At 55.8% G+C, this 21,518-nt stretch overlaps 1 protein-coding gene across 2 annotated transcripts in view; it reads right to left on the bottom strand.

The window, feature by feature from the left end:
- Positions 1 to 21,518, bottom strand: part of TBC1D10A (TBC1 domain family member 10A) — a 53,098-nt gene that overhangs the window by 7,235 nt on the left and 24,345 nt on the right. For both annotated transcript variants that reach the window (XM_078848910.1, XM_078848911.1), the window contains exons 3-7: positions 12,152 to 12,259; positions 8,071 to 8,177; positions 6,410 to 6,524; positions 4,305 to 4,370; positions 2,114 to 2,303 (exon numbers count right to left, since the gene is read on the bottom strand). In XM_078848910.1, coding sequence (XP_078705036.1) covers positions 2,114 to 2,303; positions 4,305 to 4,370; positions 6,410 to 6,524; positions 8,071 to 8,177; positions 12,152 to 12,259 — 586 coding nt within the window. The remainder of the gene's footprint in view (positions 1 to 2,113; positions 2,304 to 4,304; positions 4,371 to 6,409; positions 6,525 to 8,070; positions 8,178 to 12,151; positions 12,260 to 21,518) is intronic.

Raw genomic sequence — 21,518 nt, 5'->3', positions numbered from 1 at the left:
AAAGATGAACAAAACCAGCCTTATAGTCCATTCATCCAATCCAGACTTTTTTAACTTGCTGGCAAGAATACTGTGGGAGACCTGATCAAAAGCTTTGCTAAAGTCAAGATATATCACATCCACCGCTTTCCCCATATCCACAGAGCCAGTTATCTCGTCATAGAAGGCAATCAGGTTGGTCAAGCATGACTTGCCCTTGGTGAATTCATGTTGACTGTTCCTGACCACCTTCCTCTCCTCCAATTACTTCAAAATGGATTCCTTGAGGACCTGCTCCATGATTTTGCCAGGGATTGAAGTGAGGCTGACCGGTCTATAGTTCCCCAGGATCTCTTTCTTCCCTTTTTAAAATATGGGCAATATATTTGTCTTTTTCCAATTGTCTGGGACCTCCCCAAATCACCACGAATTTTCAGAGATAATGGCCAGTGGCTCTGCAATCACATCAGCCAACTCCCCCAGCACCTTTGGATGCATTAGATTCGGCCCCATGGACTTGTGCACGTCCAACTTTTCTAAATAGTCCTTAACCTGTTCTTTCAGCACTGAGGGCTGCTCACCTACTCCCCATGCTGTGCTGCCCCAGTGCAGTAGTCTGGGAGCTGACCTTGTCTGTGAAGACCGAGGCAAAAAAGGCACTGAGTACTTCAGCTTTTTCCACATCTGTCACTAGGTTGCCTCCTGCATTCAGTAAGGGGCCCACACTTTCCCTGACCACCTTCTTGCTGCTAACATACCTGTAGGAACCCTTCTTGTTACCCTTCACACCCCTTGCTAGCTGCAACTCCAGTTGTGCCTTGGCCTTCCTGGTTACATCCCTGCATGCTCGAGCAATATTTTTATACTCCTCCCCCATCATCTGTCCAAATTTCCACTTCATCTAAGCTTCCTTTTGGAGTTTAAGCTCACCGAAGATTTCACTGTTAAGCTAAGCTGGTCGCCTGCCATATTTGCTATTCTTTCTGGACTTCGGGATGGTTTGTTCCTGCGCACTTGAGGCTGCCTACAAAATTCAAGCTTCAGCTCCAAGTGAAGATGGGGCAGTGTGGAGAGCACAGTGAACCTGGTGCAGGGAGCCAGGCTGCCAGCAGGGGGCAGGAAAAAGTGGAGCGAGTTTGGACATGCATCATTGCCCAGTGCAAACACTTGAGGGACGTCTAGCAATCCTGGGATTGGTCCCAGTCAGACCCTGGCCATGTTGGACGCTCAGCTCAGCCTCCCTGGCTCACGGGCTGGCTCAGCTGGAGCCCTTTGAGGGCGAGGGGCCCTGCGTCTCCTACCCAGCGGCTAGACTCCAGGTCCTTGCTTCCGGAGAGTCGGCTCTCCAGAGCTGCCCACAGGCACCATAGCCGGGGGATGCAGCCAGAACAAGACGGAATTTCCAAGCAGCCCCAACAGGGAGCAGAGACGCTGATGAGCCAGCCCCGGCAGGGAGGAGTTCATGAGGGGGCTCAGCCAGGCCACAGTACCAGCTCCAGGGGCCTGAGAACCCCTCCGCTCCCCAGTGCTCAGGGTGATAGCGGACGAAGTACGGGGAAGGAGAGAGCCCAGCCCTTTGGAACAAAGGTCCTCAGTGTCATGGGGACAGGAAAGGGCCTGGGCTGCTGACAGATGGAGTATGTGGGATCTTGCTCCTGCCCCGGCCCTGTTCAGCACAGAGAAACACCCAGCACTAGTGATCTGTATCCCCATGTTAAACGGCCAATCCTGTTTGTTCCCAAGGCACACAGCAGCTCCTGCCCTTCCAGGAGTGAGCCCAAAGAGCAGCTGGGGCCCAGCTGAACCTGCCAGAAAGCAGCTCCCACTGCACTGTCACTTGCCAGCAGAGGCCAGTTGAGCAGGAGTGTTGGTTTGATCATTTCCACTTCTGCAGCCAAAGACTGAGAACTTTGTGACAGATGGGGAAACTGAGGCACAGAGAGGCAGCCAGTGGCAAAGGCAGGTATAAAACCAGGCCCCATGGGTTAGAATGCTACGCTAGGGCCATGAGAACATGGCTTCCCTCAGTGCAGACAGCTGAACTGGCGGCCAGGCTTGCAAGACCCCCAGATGCCCGTAAGCTGGAATGCTCTGCCCCAGGAGCACAGAGCAGCCCAGGAGACCCATGCGCTACCTTCACAGAAGAACATGTCCCAGACACGCAGCACGGAGCTCCACGGTAGGGTCCTGGAGAAGGCACACATGAACCACTCCGTCATGTACAGGATGGGATCGATCTTCTGCTTGCTCAAGTGCTTGTAAGCCACGGGTGCGAACCTGTGCAGCAGTGAGAAGAGGATCTCCCCATCCAGCTGAATGGCCTCCTGTAAGGAGAGCGACAGGTTACGGGAAGGGAGAGGCGCTGCTGGGGAGGACCAGGGATGGGCCATCCCTCCAAACGGTGCCCACCCTCAATCCACACACTTATGGCCACCAAAACACAGCCAAAAAGCTGCCGTCTGCCAGCGGCCGCCCAACAGGAGAGGCAGGGCCGACTGCACCAGCTCCCAGCTGGCCACAGTGGTGCTACCATGCTCCAAGTTACTAGGCTTTACATTTCTCACTCTCTCCAGCTGGGACCCTGACAGGCTGCTGAGGCAGAGACTGGGTATTTGGGGCTGACCCAGGTGCCAAGAGGAAGGTGTCAACAGCTGTGAAGCTAGCCACCAGCTGCCACCAGCAGCAGCAGAGAAGTAAGGTGCTAAGTCTGCTGGGAAAAGTGATATTGACAAAGTTTCTTCCTGTCCCCTCAGTATTAAACAGTAACTAGTTAAAAATAATTTTTGCTTATAACAATTCAATAAAAATGTATTTTAGTCTTAATTTAAAAGCGGTGAGAAAAGAAATTCAGTTTAAACAAGGTTATAAGTTTAGCATGTAAAATAGTGTTAAATATAAAAATGTGTTTTTAATTTAGAAGGGAAGGTGGTCACACTCAGAGGCTTGCTGTGTGAAAGGGGCTGCCAAGACAGTGTTAGAGAACCACTGGTCTAGGTTTTCATGTGCCCCACCAGTGCAGTCTCCAAGTGTGCCCCACAGCTGGGTCAGCATCACCCCCATTGTACAGGAGGAAACGGAGGCGGGGAGGGGCAGTGACTTGCTAAGGTCAGCAGGCATCTGGCAGAGCCAGGAATTGGACCCAGAGCCACAGAATCCCAGTCCACGGCCGTCCTTCCTCTCCGCAGCTGCTGGAGCTCGGTCTCCAGGGCTGCCCAGCCAGAGGCATGTCCTACCAATGCAGAAACACACTGGTAAACCCCAGTCCCCCTGAGACTCTCCTCCCCGGCCTCGGAGTGACCCACTCCCGATGCATTATGGGAACCTACTGCCCTCCTGGTGGAAGCAGATACTGCAGAATGGGAAGGGGGAGGGGAGAAGTGGTTTGGACTCCAGCAGAGAAGCCAGTCCTCGCTAGGAGGGTCTGGTGCAAGCCCATCGTCCTGCCCACGGTGGCAATGCAGTCTAAGTGAAGTGCTCAGGGCCGCGTGGGCCTGGAGGGGACTGGCAGGACTCCTGTTTGGGGAGGGGGAGAAACAGCCTGTGAACAGAGCCTCTTGCTGTGTCAGATAAAGATCTCAGTATGTGAGAGTGGGATTCACGCTCCACTGCGGCTGCACACAGATCAGCTACTGCAAGCGCAAGGTCAGCGCACGGGACCCAGCTCCCCCCTCACCCCTGCATGAGCCACTCCCCAGTGTGCAGTCACTGCCCCGGGCTGGCCATTGTAAGCCACAGGCTGCTGATGGGCCATGGAAGGAAACCCAAAGCAACTCCCTATGGGTGCTCTAGACATCCCAGCCTAGCCACAGAGCTGCTTTGGGAAGGCTGGAGCATCCACCTGCCTCTCTGATCCATCCAGGACAGACCATTGCTGGACTAACCCGACATGTAGCTCAGTAGCACCCGATGTGCTCATGAGGTCAGGAACCCACTGGGCCAGGCGCAGAACAGCCTCTGTGCCCAGCCTAGCGAGGCAGGGCCAAGGAAACAGCATCCCCAGGGTACAGGGGAGGAACTGAAGCCCAGGGTCACACGGTCCTGCAGAGTGGAGCTGAACTCCTGTCTCCTAGCGCAGGGCCTAACCCTGTGGCCACCCTCCCTCTGGAGCAGGTGGCCCAACAGGGCCTTTGCTACAGACCCTCTGCAATCAACCCTCTCTGGGCTCTGCTCTGGTAAACCAGGTCTACCCGAGCCCCTGGTGACTATCACAGGCAGAGGAAGCCAACTGGCCTCCTGCTGCTGACCCAGGTGACTACCAGCTGCTTTCTGGGGGGCAGGCTCAAGGGTGTCAGAGGGACCCCTCCCTCCTGCCCACCCTCACTCACCAGCTTCTCACTGTAGTAGCCGGGGAGGTACTTCTCGCAGATCTGCACCAGGCACCAGAAGGCTTGCTGCAGGAGGAAACGGGCCATCAGTGCAGGACAGGGCAGAGCACGCTGCAGCCCTCCTGGAGATGCCCTCCACGCGCTCACTGCTGTCAGTGCAGCTCCCGGCCCCCCGCTTGCCAGCGCTGCTCCTCCCAACCCACGGGGCCCAGTAAGGGGAAACGCAGCCCTATGGGCACCCTGCTTCTGTGTAGCGATACTACTGTGCCTAAAAGCAGGGCCAGCCTGCGCCCAAAGGGCCTGCCCCCCTTCCCTGTGGCCATGCAGCAAGCTCCGCCCCGTGGCACAAGTCACCCTGGGCCCTCGCCATCCCTCTCCCCAGCCTGCCCAGAGGCACCTCATTCCCGATTTTCAGAGGGCTGAGCACCCAGCTCCTACCCATCAGTGGGAGCCCAGGTTGAGCACACCAGAAAGCCAGGCTGGTTAGTGCTGGTGGTGGGGACACGTATCTGAGATGGGAAGGGCTCAGGGGACGGAGCCCCGGAGAATTCAAGGCCATGCTGTAACGCGGCTGCGCTCCAGGAGAAGTTTATTAATCCCAGCTCTCTGCTAGAGCTAGTCACCAGCCATTCCCAGCGCCTCACGGAGGCCAGGCTCACTATCCCCATTCTGCAGATGGGGAAACAGGCAACAGGGAGGGGAAAGGACTTGCCCAAGGTCACCCAGCAGCAGAGCTAGGCATGGAACCCAGGTCTCCAAATCCCAGGCCAGCACATTAGCCATTATGCCACACTGCCATAACCCAGAGCTGGGAGAGGAATCCGAGGCAGGGAGTCCTGCCAGTTACAATGTCTCAGGCGCTGGGAAGCCCCATCGCCCAGAAGGCAGACAAAGCTCCTGGCGTTCTCAGGATGGGGGAAGAGATGATAGAGCAGAAGCCAGAACCAATGTCAGTGGGATGCCTGCCTTAGTATTTCCTTAGGCTGACTCCATATCCTCCAGGGCCCAGAACACTTCTGATACCGCTGGGGGGTGCGGCAGCCCAGTGCAAGGGTCAGTCGGCTGTGGGGAGGAAGTGGGGTGGGAGATCCTTTCTGGGGAGAAAGGAACAAGCGCTCCACACCGCCTCCTTAGCTCAGCCTGAGCAGGCACCAGCCAGCTCTGTCACACATTGGAGAGAGGAGAGGTTCTGCAGCGAGTGCCCAGTGAGAGCTGCCGCTCGCTGGTGCCCCTGGCTGGGTGGCTGCAGGCCAATCCAGACGTGAGCAAGGTTGTCTGCAGGGGCCAGACACGTCTCGGTTCTCAGCGTGTGGAAACTCAAACAAGGCAGCTGCAGCAGCTCCTCCACCATTATAAAAAGTTGGGGAGACCCAACAGCCCATCCCCCGTGGGCACAGGGTCCTGCAGTCCCTGGCGAACAGCTCCTAGGCCACTCCCTAGGTGGCTACTCCACCCCTTGGGCTGAATACGAGGTTAACCCCCCATCGGGAGAGCTCCTTTCCCCTGCAACTCCTACTCCTAGGCACAACCAGCATCCCAGGGAAGGCCCTACTCACTGGGGTTTTGCTGCCACAGCCCCTTGCCCTGCCTCTCCTCCTTGCGGGTGGGGGGAGGGGAGTGTCAGCCCTGCAGTCTCCAAACAGTTGCGAGTCCTCGGTCCCTTCCCAGCCCCCTCACTGGAGGACAGGGAGCTTCCCGAGAGGACTAGAGATTCCTCTCCTTAGCATGGGTCAGATCCCGCCAGAGCATCGCTACCTGCCATTACACCAGCCCAAACCAGCCCTCAGGCCAATCTGTGCAGGGAGCACGCAAAGGGGGTTGGTTCCGTCGTGCTAGAAGATGTCCTCTCCAGGAGATCATGCCTAGGGCAGAAAGGAAACAGGGACCCCCTCCTCACTCCCTCACAGCTGCTCCACCCCCAGCCTCCTCAACCACCTCCAGGGAGTTAAGTGGGCTCTTTCCAGTGCAAGGGCCAACCCAGGTGGAAATACCGGGCAGGGTGACAGGGCAGGCTGACGGGCCGTGCTCTGGGGCAGAGTCCCCGGAGGGGCGGTGTGTGTCAGAGCCCTCCCCTGGCCCCGGCTGAGGCGGTGTGCAGTCACTACCTCTGCAGGCATGTGCATGAGCAGCACTGCTGCGACGGGAGCCTGGGCCTGGCAGTAGCCCTCCTCTGGCCGGTACAGCGTGTAGGCCTTCAGCACCCGGAACAAGTCTTGCTGCCTGCAGAGAAACAGCACCCATTGAGCAACGGGCAGCAGGGACACAGACAGGAGGCACGTGGGGGTGGTGTCTGATCTCCCACCTTTAGGCTCTGGAGCCCAGGAAGGGCACCTTGCCCCAGCATCTGTAGGTGGGCAATCTCACAGTGCCGGGAACAAAAAGATCTACTTAGCACCTCACCACTACAGCCCCAGGAGCCAGCAGCAAACACTGGTTGGTTGAAGTCCTGCATGAGGATACCTCCCAGTCCACAGCAGCAAATCAAGTAGATGCCGACCTCAGCACAAAATCATTTTTCTTTCAGTCGGACGCCAGGCACTAGTCTAGCAATTCCATGCTGCTGAGGACTGGAGTTCGCCCAGACAGATGACTCCAGTCCATCTCTGCTCTGTTCCTGTACCAGGAGGGCAAGACACGGGCTGAATGCAGTCCAAGTCGGCTGTGGCACGGAGGGCCTTCCAGGCACAGCAGATCGCAGCCCAACAAGGCTTTGCACTGGGATCTGCTCCACCACTCTTCTCAGAACCCGCCTAAGCCCTGACACCTGCAACGCCCTGCACCAGACAGGCAGCTGGAGTGCAAGGACTGCTGCTTATGGCAGTCACCTCACCGGGACCTGGCATTTCCCCACCAAGATTAAACTCTTTGGCCGGGGCTCGCTCTTATGCACATAAACAGGGCCATGCAGACACTACTGCAATGCACATAACCAGACCGAGGCTTTGATCTCATCAGCAACAACTCCACGGGGAGCTCTGGTGTCTTGTTCTCACTGGGTGCGTACAAGGCAGTTAGCTCCGTCATCCTCTCAGACCTGGAGCCCTTCAACAAGGTTAATCACGTTTCATCAAGGGGCTGACAACCAGCCTCCGACTCCCGCCCTCGCTGATCTGGCTGGAGATGCTGACTCAGGCGGCTCTCCAGATGGGAGAAGGAGAACCTGCCTTGCCCTGGGAGCCTGGCACTAGTGTGATGGAGACCTGGGATGGAGCTACTCAGTCATGCTCTATTGGCCGATGTGCCCAGGCCTGTAGTTCTCTGCACAGAGGGACACAGCTCAGGACATGCCTGGTTACCAGGTCACCGGGAGAGGCCTCTCCCATTGCTATGTACACATCTCCCTTTCACTCCACACTTCATGTGAATAGCAAGCTCGCCCTGCCTCTGTTTGATCACGTGTCCACATCCCTCCACCCCGTAGCGTCCCTCTTGCAAGGCCCTTCACCAGGCCCATCAGGGGCTTTAGCGTGACTTGCACAAAGACTGAATGCCAACATGGAGTCAGACCACCAGGACCAGGTGATGAACAACAGAGGGAGCCCGGCCCACATAAACTCTGACCACGTCCATTGCTGCTGGGTCTGAGCACAAGGGTGGGCTGGCTGCGGGAGAGGCAGATGCAACACTGGAGAAGGGAGTAAACAAGACTCTATGAGCTGATCTGCAGGTAACCTGGCTCAGCTGCGGTCACCCCAGAGCCTCGGCTACCAGGCCCTATGGATGCTGCAAACAACCAAGTCACATGCCACAGAGTGGGAGCACTTACCCGTGTCCTCCCCGAGACACAAACATTTCGTGGAATGGGAACTGCCTGTGGAGATCCCGCTCAATCACATCCAGCCACTTGGGGTCCCCCAGCGAGAGATCCAGCTCCTAGGAAGGAGAGCGAGCACATGAGTAACCACAGTATGTTGGGGGAGCTCACCACCCACTTGCCTCAAACGTCACGTTCACCTCTCAACGAGGTCACAGATTGGCTTGGAAGGATGAAGCTGATGAAAAACGTTTCCATGGATGACGATGAAATTTACAGTTAGGCAAGTAGAAAAACGCTGTTTGAGAACAGAGTAAAAACCCAGTGATTTCAACTTTTGAATGAGGCTTGTTACAAATGGACTCGCAACTGTATAGTACAAACAGGTGTGATCTGTTGATCAAGGGTATTTACTTTGTATATTTTGACATGTGATGTTGACAAATGTGTTTTAACTGGTTTATACAATTTAACTTCCTGAATCTCAGTGCCAGTCACTAAATAATGTCTAAGGCTCCCATAATTCCCTGCAACTGTGAAATTTAAAAATCAATAAACATTGAAAAAGATGCTCAAAACCAAACACCAATATCCATCAAAATCATACAGTGCTAAAAACTCAATCCTGCCAGCCCTAATCCTAGTGCAGCTACAACCCGCCAGCGTGCACCAGGACCCATGGTCAATGGCTCATCTCAGCGCCAGCCACCAATACCACATTCCTTGGTGACTGCCTGTTCTGAAACTTCCTGAGTGCAGCCCCAGCAGGGAGAGGCTACTGGTGCCCTGCAGTCAATGCTCACAGCATGGCCTGAATGAGCTCCATCTTATGGTGAAGCAGCTTCCGTCTCCCTAGATCATCCCAAAATGGGGTCGGAGGATAAGAACCCCAAGGATCAAGTGCCCTGCACCTGTGCGGAGCCACGAGACAAGAGATTCCAGCTGCACAATCCAAAGGCTCCCCTAGCCCTCATGAGCTGGGGTGGGACAATGTTTCAGATCCACATTCACTCCCCCGCACCTCACATCCCAGACACCTGGGTCCCTCCCCTGCAGCCTGTATGGGTGGGTGACAGCGGCTGAGTCAGACGGAGGCTACGGAAACCTGAATCCACGAGGAGGTGAGGTTTGGCATTTCTCACTCCCAATTGTGGTATCAACTCTTCCTTTGGGCCATGTCCCACATGCAGGCCCAGGCAGGTCGCGGGGCTGTGACTCCAAGGGCTGTGGGAATGGCTCCAAGCAGGTGAGCCATAAACAAGAGCTACCCTGTGTGGCCAGCCTGGGACAGCCAGCTCAGGCTGCATCCACTCCACTTGGGAGCTCCTCCGCACTCGTCAGCCCCTGGGCCCCCACTACCAGCATCCCCACTGCTGCCACACTTCTCCTCTTGTCATCAGACCAGCCGCCACTCCCTAGTGATGGGCGAGGGATTCCCCAACAGAGCCACCAATCCGGTGAACTGGAGGAGACCAGCAGTGGGAAACTTGAGAGAAGGCCTCTGCGCAAGGCTAGCTGGAGCTCATCTGTCCTGTCAAAGCAGGTGGCCACAGGAGCCACGGCTGCACCTAGACCAGGGGTCTCAAACACATGGCCCACGGGGTTATTTTCTGCGGCCTGCCAGCTCCCCGCAGCACCCCTGCCCCTCCAGCATTTACCGAGAGCTGCTTCGGCCCGGCACACACCAGGAGCAAGGCAGGCTCCCTCCCTGCCTGCCCTCTCACTGGGAAGCAGCCGGGACCTGGGGGTAGGGGGAGCACAGGGGTCTGCATGTTGCCCTGGCAGCTCCGCCAGGTACCTCCCCCGAAGCTCCCATTGGCCGGGGCTCCCCATTCCTGGCCAATAGGAGCTTCAGGGGAGGTACCTGGACCCTTGTGCCCCCTCCCAATCCTTTAGGTGCCAGCCACTTCCCAGAGCGGCGCAGGGAGCCTGCCCTGCCCCCAGTGATGCCGGGCCGGACCCGCCCCCGAATCCCTCTTGCAGCCGAACCCCCTGCCCTGTGCCCCCGCTGCACCCCGCACCTCTCCTGCACCCTGACCCCCTGCCCTGAGCCCCCTGCCGCACCCCGCACCCCCTGGGGGCAGGGAGGGGGGCGGAGTTGGGGCGGGAATTTCAGGGAAGGGGTTGGAATGGGGGCAGGGCCTCATGGAAGGGGTGGAGTGGGGACGGGGACAGGGCAGCAGGGATGGTCAGTGATGCGGGCCAATGTACTAGTCCTCATGTGGCCCTCGTGGTCATTTGAGTTTGAGACCCCTGACCTAGACCCAGCACTTGGTCTCCTGAGCTGATGAATGGGGGGCGGATGAAGTCCCAGCTAACCTCAGCCCAAGTACAGCACACAGCAAGTGCCCCCTCCTGCCCCCCAGCCTTAAATATGGACCTCAGCCTTGACCTAGAGGGATCGGTCTCATCTTCTACGGCAGCACCCACCTGTCCATGCTACAAGAGTCACCCAGCACAGGCTGGCAGCTGAACGAGCTCAGGTGCCCCCTGCCAGCAATAGGTAGTCTCCAGAGCAGACAGGGCTGCAGAGTGGAGTACAGAGGCTCATGTTTCGTTTACAGCAACTCTGACCTTTGTTTCACTCCATTCAATTCAGGTTTCTGTGCTAATCCCCTGGAATGTGTTTATCACCAGCTGGTCAGGGTTAAGTGATCCATACCCAGGGATTAGCACAGCCCAGCAGGAGGCCAGCTGGCATTATGGAGTGGGAGGGGGGTAAAGAGCCCTGGCTTTCAGTTTTGCTGCAGTAGCTCCCAGCAAGAAGTGGAGGGGAGACCAAAAATCCCCTTCCCACACTTCTTCTCCGAGGGGGGGGGGGAGAGGAGGGCAGGGGGCTTGTTTGCTCGTTAGGTCCTTCTCCTAAGCAAAATTCACTGCATAGAGGGAGTGCCTGGGAAGCACTTGTGGGTGGCTAGTTACACCGAGTTCTTTGGGGCAGGGCCCCTAGGGGCTGTGTCTATACAGCACCTGGCACAGTCCTGGGCCACAACTGGGGCTGCTATGGGTGAGGGTACTAAAAATAGATCTAGTTAGTGCTGGCTCTCCTCATTTCCAACTGTGCATGCTAAGCAACCCCTAACTTTAACGGTGCTGGAGCAGCAGCTGCTGGAGGTGCCAGTAGGACGTTATATCTGGGGAAGGCTGGGGCAGTGGGGGGGATCGGGGTGATGGCCACAAGACACTAGCACTACGAAGCCTTGATTCTGGGGTTGTCCCTCTGTGTTTCAGGCCACGGGGGGAGAAGTGCAGAAAGCTCTGGGAGAGGGGGGCAGCTGGCCACCTGATCGGAAACAGACACTATCCCACAGCGTCTGCCCCATTGCTGCAGCACCTGCCTCAAGTGCAGCCGTACGTGTCAGGGCCCAGCGTTTAGTACTGAGCTGTGGAGCTGACAGAGCCCTCAGCCTCGGTGAGGTCAGGCATGGGCATTCTGCCTCCTTACCTGAGCGCGTCAGCAGAAAGGGGGGACCGACCACGCACCGATACAAGATGGGACGCTCGCACTGGGGCTAGTGTCTGCTAGATACTGGATCACGGCCACCAGGCGTTTAAACAGGAGATTGACACAGCTTCTCAGCCCTGCACAGTGGCAACTGGGCGAGCGGAGATGGAAGAGGATACCAAAAGGGCAGGATTGGAGCCAGGAAGAACAAGCCAGTCAAAATATCACCACTCAGACTGGCCCCCAAGCCTCTCACCTCAGCCTCAGGGAGGGTGCCAACACCAGACAGGCTGGGACTGTTTTAATCTTGTAATGAAAGCTCAGACAGGTTGGGGAAACCCGTGCAAAGGCCCAGAGGGGGTAGTTTGTACCTTGAATTGCTAACACTCTGGGCAGCACATGTAGGTGTGGGCCCTTCAGCTGCTGGACGGAGATCCAGTCCCAGTGGTGCAAAGGGCAATGTGAAAGCAAGAGCTGCCATGACCTGCTGCTGCAGGCGACAGGCAGGTCATCCTAGTTAGGGAGGCCACCTAAGACGCCAGCAGCGTCCCACATGGGCACATCCTTTGGGCTCATTTTGCAGCAGCACCACTAACCCCTGGGGAGCTGCAGATCAGATCGGAAAAGGAGAAAACGAGAACAGCTTACGTCAAACCTGCCAGCATTCTGTTCCAGCTTGACCTTGCCCCCCGAAAGGTACTGCCAGGCCCGGCCCCGCAGGGAGGGCGGGATCCCCTTCTGGCAGCGCAGCTGGATCTGAAAGGCAAAGGAGCACAGGCACTGAGACCAGGTGGGGCCCGATATGAACACAGGGGCTAACCACAGAGAGAAGTGCAGCAATCTAACAGGCACCCAGCAACTGGCACACCAGAATGATTCACTAGCCCAGTCGGCAATCTGCGGCCAAAGGCAGCACACGAATTGATTGTTAGTTGCACTCTGCTACCAGCCAAGGTCCCGGCCTGGATGGATGGAACCCCGGGACGGCAGAGGGCTGTGCGGGGCCAGCGGCCAGAACTCCTCAGTGCGCTCAGCCAGTCTGGGGTCCTGTCCATCCAGGCCAGCAGTGGGATGAATGGGGCTGGCAGCCGGGACCCCAGACCAGCAACGCGGGTGACAGACGGGACCCCAGACGGGCAGCAGGCTGAGTCAGTCTGGGGTTCCGGCTGCTGGTCCTTGCCAGCCAGGGTCCCGGCTGCCGGCACCACTCAGCCCGCTGCCAGCCTGGGGTTCCATCAGGAGGGGAGGGGGGGGGGCTGTAAATGTAAAATTTATCACTGGCACACGAAACCTTAAATTAATGAAGACTTGGCATGCCACTTCTCAAAGGTTGCTGACCCCTGCACTAGCCAGACGCACACTGGCTTGCTTCACTCCAAAAGCAGCCACCTCTGGGCGATAGGCAGCAGCGGCTTGAACAGAGCACAGTGACACAGCATGGCAGGGCAGCGAATGAGGCACACTGCAGGGGACTGGAGAGTAGCAGAAGGAAATCTGGCACAGAGGCGGAGGCTGGCTCCCCAGCTGCGTGGGAAGCACCACAGGCCCCGACTGAGCACTGGGATGAGGGGCTTGGGCTGACATCCCGCTCCACGTTCTGGCCAGGCTGGGCTAGCAGCTGACAGAGGCAATGGGACGGGCATGCAGACACAATGCTGGCCGATGCTACGGCATCTTGCCAACATTGGCATTGTACAGTTCAGAGCACGCTATGGAGTGACCCTCAGGCACACACAGAACCAGACCCCTCCTGCCCTCCTGCACCAGCACTCAGACTGGGGATCAAACTCTGAATTTGGGGCAGCCGCAGTCAAGGCTTCGAGTTGCTTGGGAAGCTCAGGGGAAAATTTCCGCAGCACCAGGAACCAGTTCACATTAGGAGCCCTGACGTTGTGGGAATGATCAGCCCAGCTCCAACACACTCTGGGATCTTTGAGGCAGCAGCCACAGCATGCCAGCAGAGATGCCAGGCTGCCTGCAGGGGCTGAGGGCTTGGAAGAGCCACTGAAGCAGTTGCATCTCCTCAGCCCTGCTCCTGAATGCAGTCTCAGCTTTGGGAGAGGGACCTGGCTGCTGCAAAGCCCAGCCTATCCGAGGGAGCTGCCATTTCATGCCAGGAACCAGAGGGACAGGGTTTTGGTTTTGCAGCCAGCTGAGCAGTGGCCAAAGAGCCACTCGAGCCCTCTTCACCCAGGATGTGGGACTCTGGAATCTGCATTTTGGGGGTGTCAGGGCAGATAACGAGCCACTTCCTGGCTCCCCGAGCAAAGCTAACAGGAAACCCCAGGAATTCAATTCAGGCCACCACGGCTTCATTAATGATTTCAAGGGAATCATGCTACTATGCAAACCCCTCAGCCTCAATGGCTCCCTGCAGCTCCGGGGAAGGGTGGCTGCCCAGGGCAGCACAGGGGAAAGTTTAAAGGTTCAGAGACAGCAGCCGGGGCTGGGGATGGCTGCAGTTTCACAGTCCACATCAGCAGCAAGACAAAGCAGCATCTAGATCAGGATCAGCCCTCCCCAGGACTCAGCCAGCCAGCAAGACTCAGCCACAACACAGACTAGGCTGGGGCTTTGTATTATGAAACAAAACAGAGCCCTTCCTCGGCTCCTGGGGCACACTGACCCTCCCAGCCTGCACACAAGCTCTGCAGTGTCAGAGAGCAGCTGAGTACCTGGACACAGAGGAAGAGTGGAAGGCAGTCAGGCATATGGAAGCTGCTGCTTTCCACTGCTTCCTTCTTGCAGCCCTGGTGCTGAGCCAGGGCTAGGGCTGCTGGGCACGAGGTGGCACACTCCAGGGAGGAGAGGCAGCAGTGCTGCAGGAGGGGTCTCCCCACTAGGGAAGGGGAAGCCTGACTCTACTGTAGCTTTGTGCACCAAACCAATTGTCAGGGCTTCCTCCCCACTCTGAACTCTAGGGTACAGATGTGGGGATCTGCATGAAAGACCCCCTAAGCTTATTTCTACCAGCTTGGGGTAAAACTTCACCAAGGCACAAACTTTTTGCTCCCCCTCCCCCCCCAGGGGGGGGGCGCGGGTACGCTGCCACCACCAAGTGATTTAACAAAGAATCAGGGAAAGGACCACTTGGATTTCCTATTCCCCCAAAATATTCCCTCAAGCCCTCACACCCCCTTTCCTGGGGAGGCTGGAGAATAATCCTAACCAATTGGTCACAAAGTAATCACAGGCCAAACCCCTGGGTTTTAGGATTATAGAGAAATCAGTCAGGCTCTTAAAAGAAACAGAACTTTATCAGAAAGAAAAAAAAAAGTAAAAGCAGCAGCTCTGTGACATCAGAATGGAAGATAATCTCACAGGCCGTCAGATTCACAACATAGAGAATCCCTCTTGGCAAAACCTTCAGTTACAAAAAGACACAAAAACAGGAATACACATTCCCTCCAGCACAGCAAATTTCACAAGTCAAAAACAAAAGCAAAATCTAACTCTCTTTCTAGCTAGATTACTTACTAATTCTATAGGAGTTGAATTGCTTGCTTTCTTGATCTGTCCCCGGGCAGAGGCATCACACAGACAAAACCTCCCCCACCCCGCCCCCACACCCAGATTTGAAAGTATCTTGTCTCCTTATTGGTCATTTTGGTCAGGTGCCAGCCAGGTTACCTGAGCTTCTTAACTCTTTACAGGTAAGAGGATTTTATAGTACTGTATCAGAGCTTTTTAACCCCTTCCCTTTAAATTCTGACACGACATACTGTTTGGGGGAGCTCAAATGATCAGCCCCGCTCCTCCCATGACAGCAGTGCCAGCTGGCTTCCACCACAATGCCCACCTTCGCAGAGACAGAGCCGGGAGGTGAAGGGCCCCAGTGACCCTTTTTTAGGAGCCTAGGAATTGCCACAGCACATCAGACCTTAGACCCATCTAGGCCAATACCCTGTCAGACAGCAGCTAGCTCCGGCTATTTCAGATGCAGGTGCAAAAAACCCACCAGCTGGCAGTTCAGGAATAATTTGTCTCCCAGGAAGTTTGTTCCCAACCTCCATCAGTTAGTAGTTAGCATGAGGGTTTCTCTCTTACCCTGTGTACTGCAATAGTAGATACTCATTGCGGCAAGTGTCCAGTCCTTGTCTGAATCTAAGCTATTGGCCACATTTTGTGGCAGTGAGTTCCACAGGTTAACTGGGCATGGTGTATCAAAAAGGACTCCGCTGAGCCAGACTGTCTTGTAGGAGCCAGCCAACATTCAGTAGCTCTGTGCAAGAGGAACAAGGGAGCGTGTCCATCAGAACATCCTTTGGCTAAGCGGGATCCATTAATCAAGGTTGCAGCATAATGGCAGTGGCTGGAGCCAGGCAGGAGCAGTGACAGAGACCTTCCCATGCCAGCACCGCCAGTGCATTCCCATCCAAAACCCCCTGCTACCCACATGCCAGGCCAGGCCTGAGGGGCAGCAGCAGCCACCACAGCTGCCACCCGAGGCAAACATCCACAACCTGCAGTAGTTTTTGGATGCACGTGTTCAGTTGGGACCAAAGCCCAAATCATGAGGGAGCTGGCTGCTTCCCCATGAAGGGGAGAATCAGTAGAGCTCTCTAGCTACCAGGAAACAGGCTGAGGCACAGAGATAGCTACCCAATGGGCTATTCAGCCAGATGAATTTAGAGCCTGAGAATGATTGCAGGGTTAGAAGACACCTTACAGCAACAGATCCCAGGAGCTCCATGTTTAGCTTAGAGAAGGATAAGGGTGACGTGATCAGTCGAAGTACCCACATGGGGAACAGATATTGGACAGTGTGCTCTGCAGGCTAGCAGAGAAAGGTATAACACAATCCAATGGCTGGAAGCTGAAGCTAGACAAATTCAGATGGGAAAATAAGGCACAAGTTTTTAAACAGCGAGAGTAACTAACTACTGGAACGATCCACCAACAGGTGTGGTGAATTCTCCATCATGGGCAGATTTTAACCAGCATCGGAAGCATCTCCAACAGCCACACCAGTTCAGACAGGAATTCATTCAGGGCAGTTCTCGGCATGTGTTAGGTCAGACTGGAGGGTCCCAGGGGTTCCTTCAGATCAAGGAAGTGGCCGTCAGTGGATTGCAGCGGAGCTGATCCAGTTGCCCCACCCAAGCCACACCACATGGAGGCGGCTCTGGGAATGCAGGAAGGCGCCCTGAGGTTTCCTTATGCAGTCCTCTCACAGTACATGGTCTGGCCGGGAACCTGCCACACATCTGCCACTAGGGCTACCAAAGCCAACCTGTCAGCCTCCCCAGTGCCCTAGAAGCACCCAAGGCCCACAGCCAGGAATTACCCACCAAAGCCCAGAGCTGCCACTCAGATCTTGTAACTTAACGATGCTAGAAACAGCTTCTCTATATAAAACAGTGACATCAGGAGGAGACGGGGGTGGCAGCAGGGGGACTGCAGCCCTGGGCTATGGTCCAGCCAGGGGGCAGAGGGTAGATTTACGGGGACCTCTCAGCATGGCCCAGTCATTTTATAGCAGCTGCTTCCATCAGGAGTCCAGCTGTCTGAGACTGCGCCGATCAGCCCAGCAGACACCTTCTCTACCAAAGACCCCGATGCCCCACTGGCCAGGCAGGGGGTCATCTCCAGTAGGGGGAAGGCGGATAAAGCTGGAATCGCAGCATCCCCCACAACCCCACTGGTACTGGGGGGACTGGAGGGGTGCAGTCAGCTATGTGAGAGGACGAATCCGAACCCAGTGACCCCTATGTATAACCAGAAACCTCATTCCATACAGGGTTCTAGACCCTGCTTCGCCATTGACTTCGCATGACCTTGGGCAAGTCAGTACAAGTAGGGAAACTGAGGCACACAAGTTGACCACTGACCCCTTGGAGAGTTCGGAGAGATGCTCTATTGGGCATTATCCAGCAGGCTGCCCAGATCCCAAACAGGAGGAAAGCACAGCCCTGCAATCCTCAGCTGGCTGTGCTCCAGCTGCATTCCCATTAGATCTGCTTCTACTCCCTAATGGGCCAAACTCTGAGCAGTTGTCAGGAAGGCTCTGGAGGCAGATTGTCACCAGAACGAGCTGGAACTGGGCTTGTTTGCTCACTGCAGTTCTTAGAGCGAGATCTGTCCACCAGGCATTCAGGGAAGCACCAGAGACAGACGGAATGCAGAAGGGAGTGCAACCCAACAGAGAGCCCCAGATCTCCGACTTCTCTTTCTTTTTCAGAGTCCAGTAAGGACGACACCTGGTCTCCAAGGGAAGCCAGGAAATCACGCCACAGATCTGAGAGGAGGGCAGGTGCAACTCCAGAAGCCCTCTCAATGACCCACTTCACCGCTATGGAACATAGCGCTCCTCAGTTATGGGACAGAGAAGATTTCTCTTGCATGTACCCAGTGCCACCAGTCAGAACGTGAGGTCCTGCACCTTTCATAGAGTATCAGGGTTGGAAGGGACCTCAGGAGGTCATCTAGTCCAATCCCCTGCTCAAAGCAGGGCCAATCCCCAACTAAATCATCCCAGCCAGGGCTTTGTCAAGCCTGACCTTAAAAACCTCTAAAGAAGGAGATTCCACCACCTCCCTAGGTAACCCATTCCAGTGCTTCACCACCCTCCTAGTGAAAAAGTTTTTCCTAATATCCAACCTAAACCTCTCCCACTGCAACTTGTGACCATTACTCCTTGGCTCTGCCATCTGGTACCACTGAGAACAGCCTAGATCCATCCTCTTTGGAACCCCCTTTCAGGTAGTTGAAAGCAACTATCAAATCCCCCCTCGTTCTTCTCTTCTGCAGACTAAATAATGCCAGTTCCCTCAGCCTCTCCTCATAAGTCATGTGCTCCAGCCCCCTAATCATTGTTGTTGCCCTCTGCTGGATACTCTCCAATTTTTCCACATCCTTCTTGTAGTGTGGGGCCCAAAACTGGACAGTACTCCAAATGAGGCCTCACCGATGCCAAATAGAGGGGAAGGATCACATCCCTCGATCTGCTGGCAATGCCCCTACTTATACAGCCCCAATTGCCATTGGCCTTCTTGGCAACAAGGGCACACTGTTGACTCATATCCAGCTTCTCGTGCACTGTAACCCCTAGATCCTTTTCTGCAGAACTGCTGCCTAGCCATTCGGTCCCTACTCTGCAGCGGAGCATGGGATTCTTCCGTCCTAAGTGCAGGACCCCCGCTCTCCTGCTGGTAATAGCTCACCTTAAGTGATCACTTTGGTTACAATGTGTATGGTAACACCCATAGTTTCATACTCTCTATGTATATAGATCTCCCCACTGTATTTTCCACTGAATGCATCTGATGAAGTGAGCTGTAGCTCACGAAAGCTTATGCTCAAATACATTTGTTAGTCTCTAAGGTGCCACAAGTACTCCTGTTCTTTTAACATCCCACACTAGCTGCAACTCCAGGCGTGATTTGGCCTTCCTGATTTCACTCCGGCATGCCTGAGCAATATTTTTATACTCCTCCCTGGTCATTTGTCCAATCTTCCACTTCTTGTAAGCTTTTTTGTGTTCAAGATCAGCAAGGATTTCACTGTTAAGCCAAGCTGGTTGCCTGCCATATTTACCGTTCTTTCTACACATCGGTGTGGTTTGTTCCTGCAACTTCAATAAGGATTCTTTAAAATACAGCCAGCTCTCCTGGACTCCTTTCAGCCCCTCTGCCACCGCACAGCAGCCACCGTTCTGTTTCGCTGCTGAGATACTGGCCAGTCATATCTGGCTTAGCAGAAGCTGCTTTGGCTTAAGGCAGCATGGCTGAGGCTCCCCAGCAATGGGCAGTAACAGCACAGGCTAGCCCCCACCCCAGGTGAGGGCCGCGTTCCTGGAAACACAGCACTTCCTCGTCTACGCGCCAGGGCAGCTTCCAACACAATCAGCCTGAACAAACAGCTCCCGAGCAGAGCAAGGCCCTGGGCAGCGCAGAGCCTTCACACTAACAGGAAGCACTGTGCACAGTGCCCAGAGTGGCGGGCCACCTCTGAAACGCTGATGGCTTCTTTTAAAGCCACAGTCCCCTTCCCACTGGTTTCACAGGCAAGGAGGAAGCAGAGCTGGGAGCAAGACAGCCAGCAGGATAGCTGACCCAAAGGTGAAGTGGCACCTGAGCCCGGCCCTGCACCGACAGCTGGAGGCTGAGGGATTACCCATGCACTGGTCTCTACTCAGCTCGGCAGCGCCTGCGCAGCTGTATAGTCACCGCCAAGCTCCGCTCCCCCCACCTATGCAGGAGGCTGCACACAGGGACAGTGGGAGTAAGGACCGGGTGCAAGCCCTGCAGCGCAGGGAACGAGGATGCAAATCTGGGTGCTGAACACAGCCCTGAGGAGATGGCAGCCCAGCCATGATGCCTGAGATTTTTAGGTCGCGAAAGCTCACCTGGAAGCTCATTCACCGCAGCCCTTTGGGCCAGGGATGGGAAGAGCCGAGGCCAGAGCTGCAGCATCCCAGGCTTCACAGATACTGTGTCTCAGGCTCGAGGGCTGAACCGATTTTGGTAGGCTCAATTTTAAGCACAAGCAACATCCAGAGTCCTGCTGTTTCCATACCACACTGGGCCCTACGCTGGTGGGCAGCCACGAACTCTGCACTGTCCTCCCACGTCTCCCAGCACGAGCACTGTCTGCTCGCATCATCCCGCAATAGTGCGGCCAGCTCAAAGCTCGGCCTTCACCTCCTCTCACCTCAGCCCACCTCCCACTCCCAACAGCAAGGATTCTCTGGGTCTTAGCTCTCGACTCCAGCCTGTGCACAGCTCTGCCAGCCATCCTCTTCCCCACTTGCAGCCCCGTGGCCTCCCCATTCGGATCAGGAGCCAGTTCAGAATCACCCCCTGCCAGGATAGCTCAGCGGGCCTCAGCGCCCCTCTCCTTCCTGCCCACTCAGCCAGTCAGGCACCAGCAACCCCTGTCCCTGCTGGCGGAGAGCACCTTCTCTGCAGCACCTGCCCAACCTCCCTTTTCAGGGTCGCTGCTGACTAAGTCTTGCCAGTTTCACTTGTTACTTTAATTCTAGTGTTTTGGGGATACCGCTTGAATGAGTACTTCTCCCCAGGTCACCTGTCCGGATCCTTTCTGGGGGCAGTGAGAGACAGGAAGGGGATCTGGACCAAATGCCTGGTGGGCAAAGTCTGACAAGATAGGAAGCGATGCACAGCAGGGAGACGGTGAAGCTGGAGCAACATGCCAAAGCTGCGTGTCTGGAGGGCGCACGGGAAGGAAGAGCAGGGAGAAGCAGAAGTGAGGGTGCAGGCACCTGGGATGTATTGCTGAGCAAATTCTCCAGAGCACTTGAGAAGGGCTGAGCGAGAACAGGCTCAGGAGGGAGTCTCGGCATGCCAGGAGATCGAGAATCCTGGTTAAGTCTCGGTGACAGAGACTCGCACGCCCCACCCACCAACTCTACACACACCTGACAGAAGGCTGCAAGCCCAGAAGCAGAGCAGTGAGGAGCCTCAGTGCTGGGATTTTACAGGGAGTCCCCAACCCCGGGAACAGACTTCCCTCCCCACAGCCTTAGCCCTGCCACCGATGTTCAGCAAGAGGTGCTGGCAGCCCTCTGTTATTCATGGAACACAGGCCAGAGCCTCTGGTCGGCTTGAGGAGAAGAGTCACATTCTGGGGCAGTGCAGATGGGAACTGGCTTCTGCCTAAGCCCAGCAAGCCCTCCCCAGCAGAGACCCTGGGTTTATCAATCATCTACCAGCCCTTTGCAATGGGATCTGGACAAGTGTTTGCTCCACGGAGACATGTGACTCTGCTGGGCTGTGGCAGAGCCATAAATGCTGAGCCTGGCTGTTGGCTTCATGCTCTGGCTCCATTCAATCGTCTCCTGGCACTAGCATTAGAAGTTCCCCTTTCCTGCATTGCTCTGTACAGAGGAACAGTGGAACGGACAGGTCAGGCAGAAGCAAGGAATGGGAGCTCAGTTCAGACCTGTCTGTGCAACTGCCTTTGCCCAGCCCCAAAAGGGAAGAGGATTTGGAGAGTTTGGTGCTTGGGAATAGTGTAGAGACTAAGCAGCCTGTTTTCTCCAAATGCAGCAGAA

This window comes from Lepidochelys kempii, chromosome 15 (assembly GCF_965140285.1).
Source record: "Lepidochelys kempii isolate rLepKem1 chromosome 15, rLepKem1.hap1, whole genome shotgun sequence".
In the NCBI taxonomy this organism is placed as follows: Eukaryota; Metazoa; Chordata; order Testudines; family Cheloniidae; genus Lepidochelys; species Lepidochelys kempii.
This window is presented reverse-complemented; position numbering and strand designations above follow the sequence as displayed.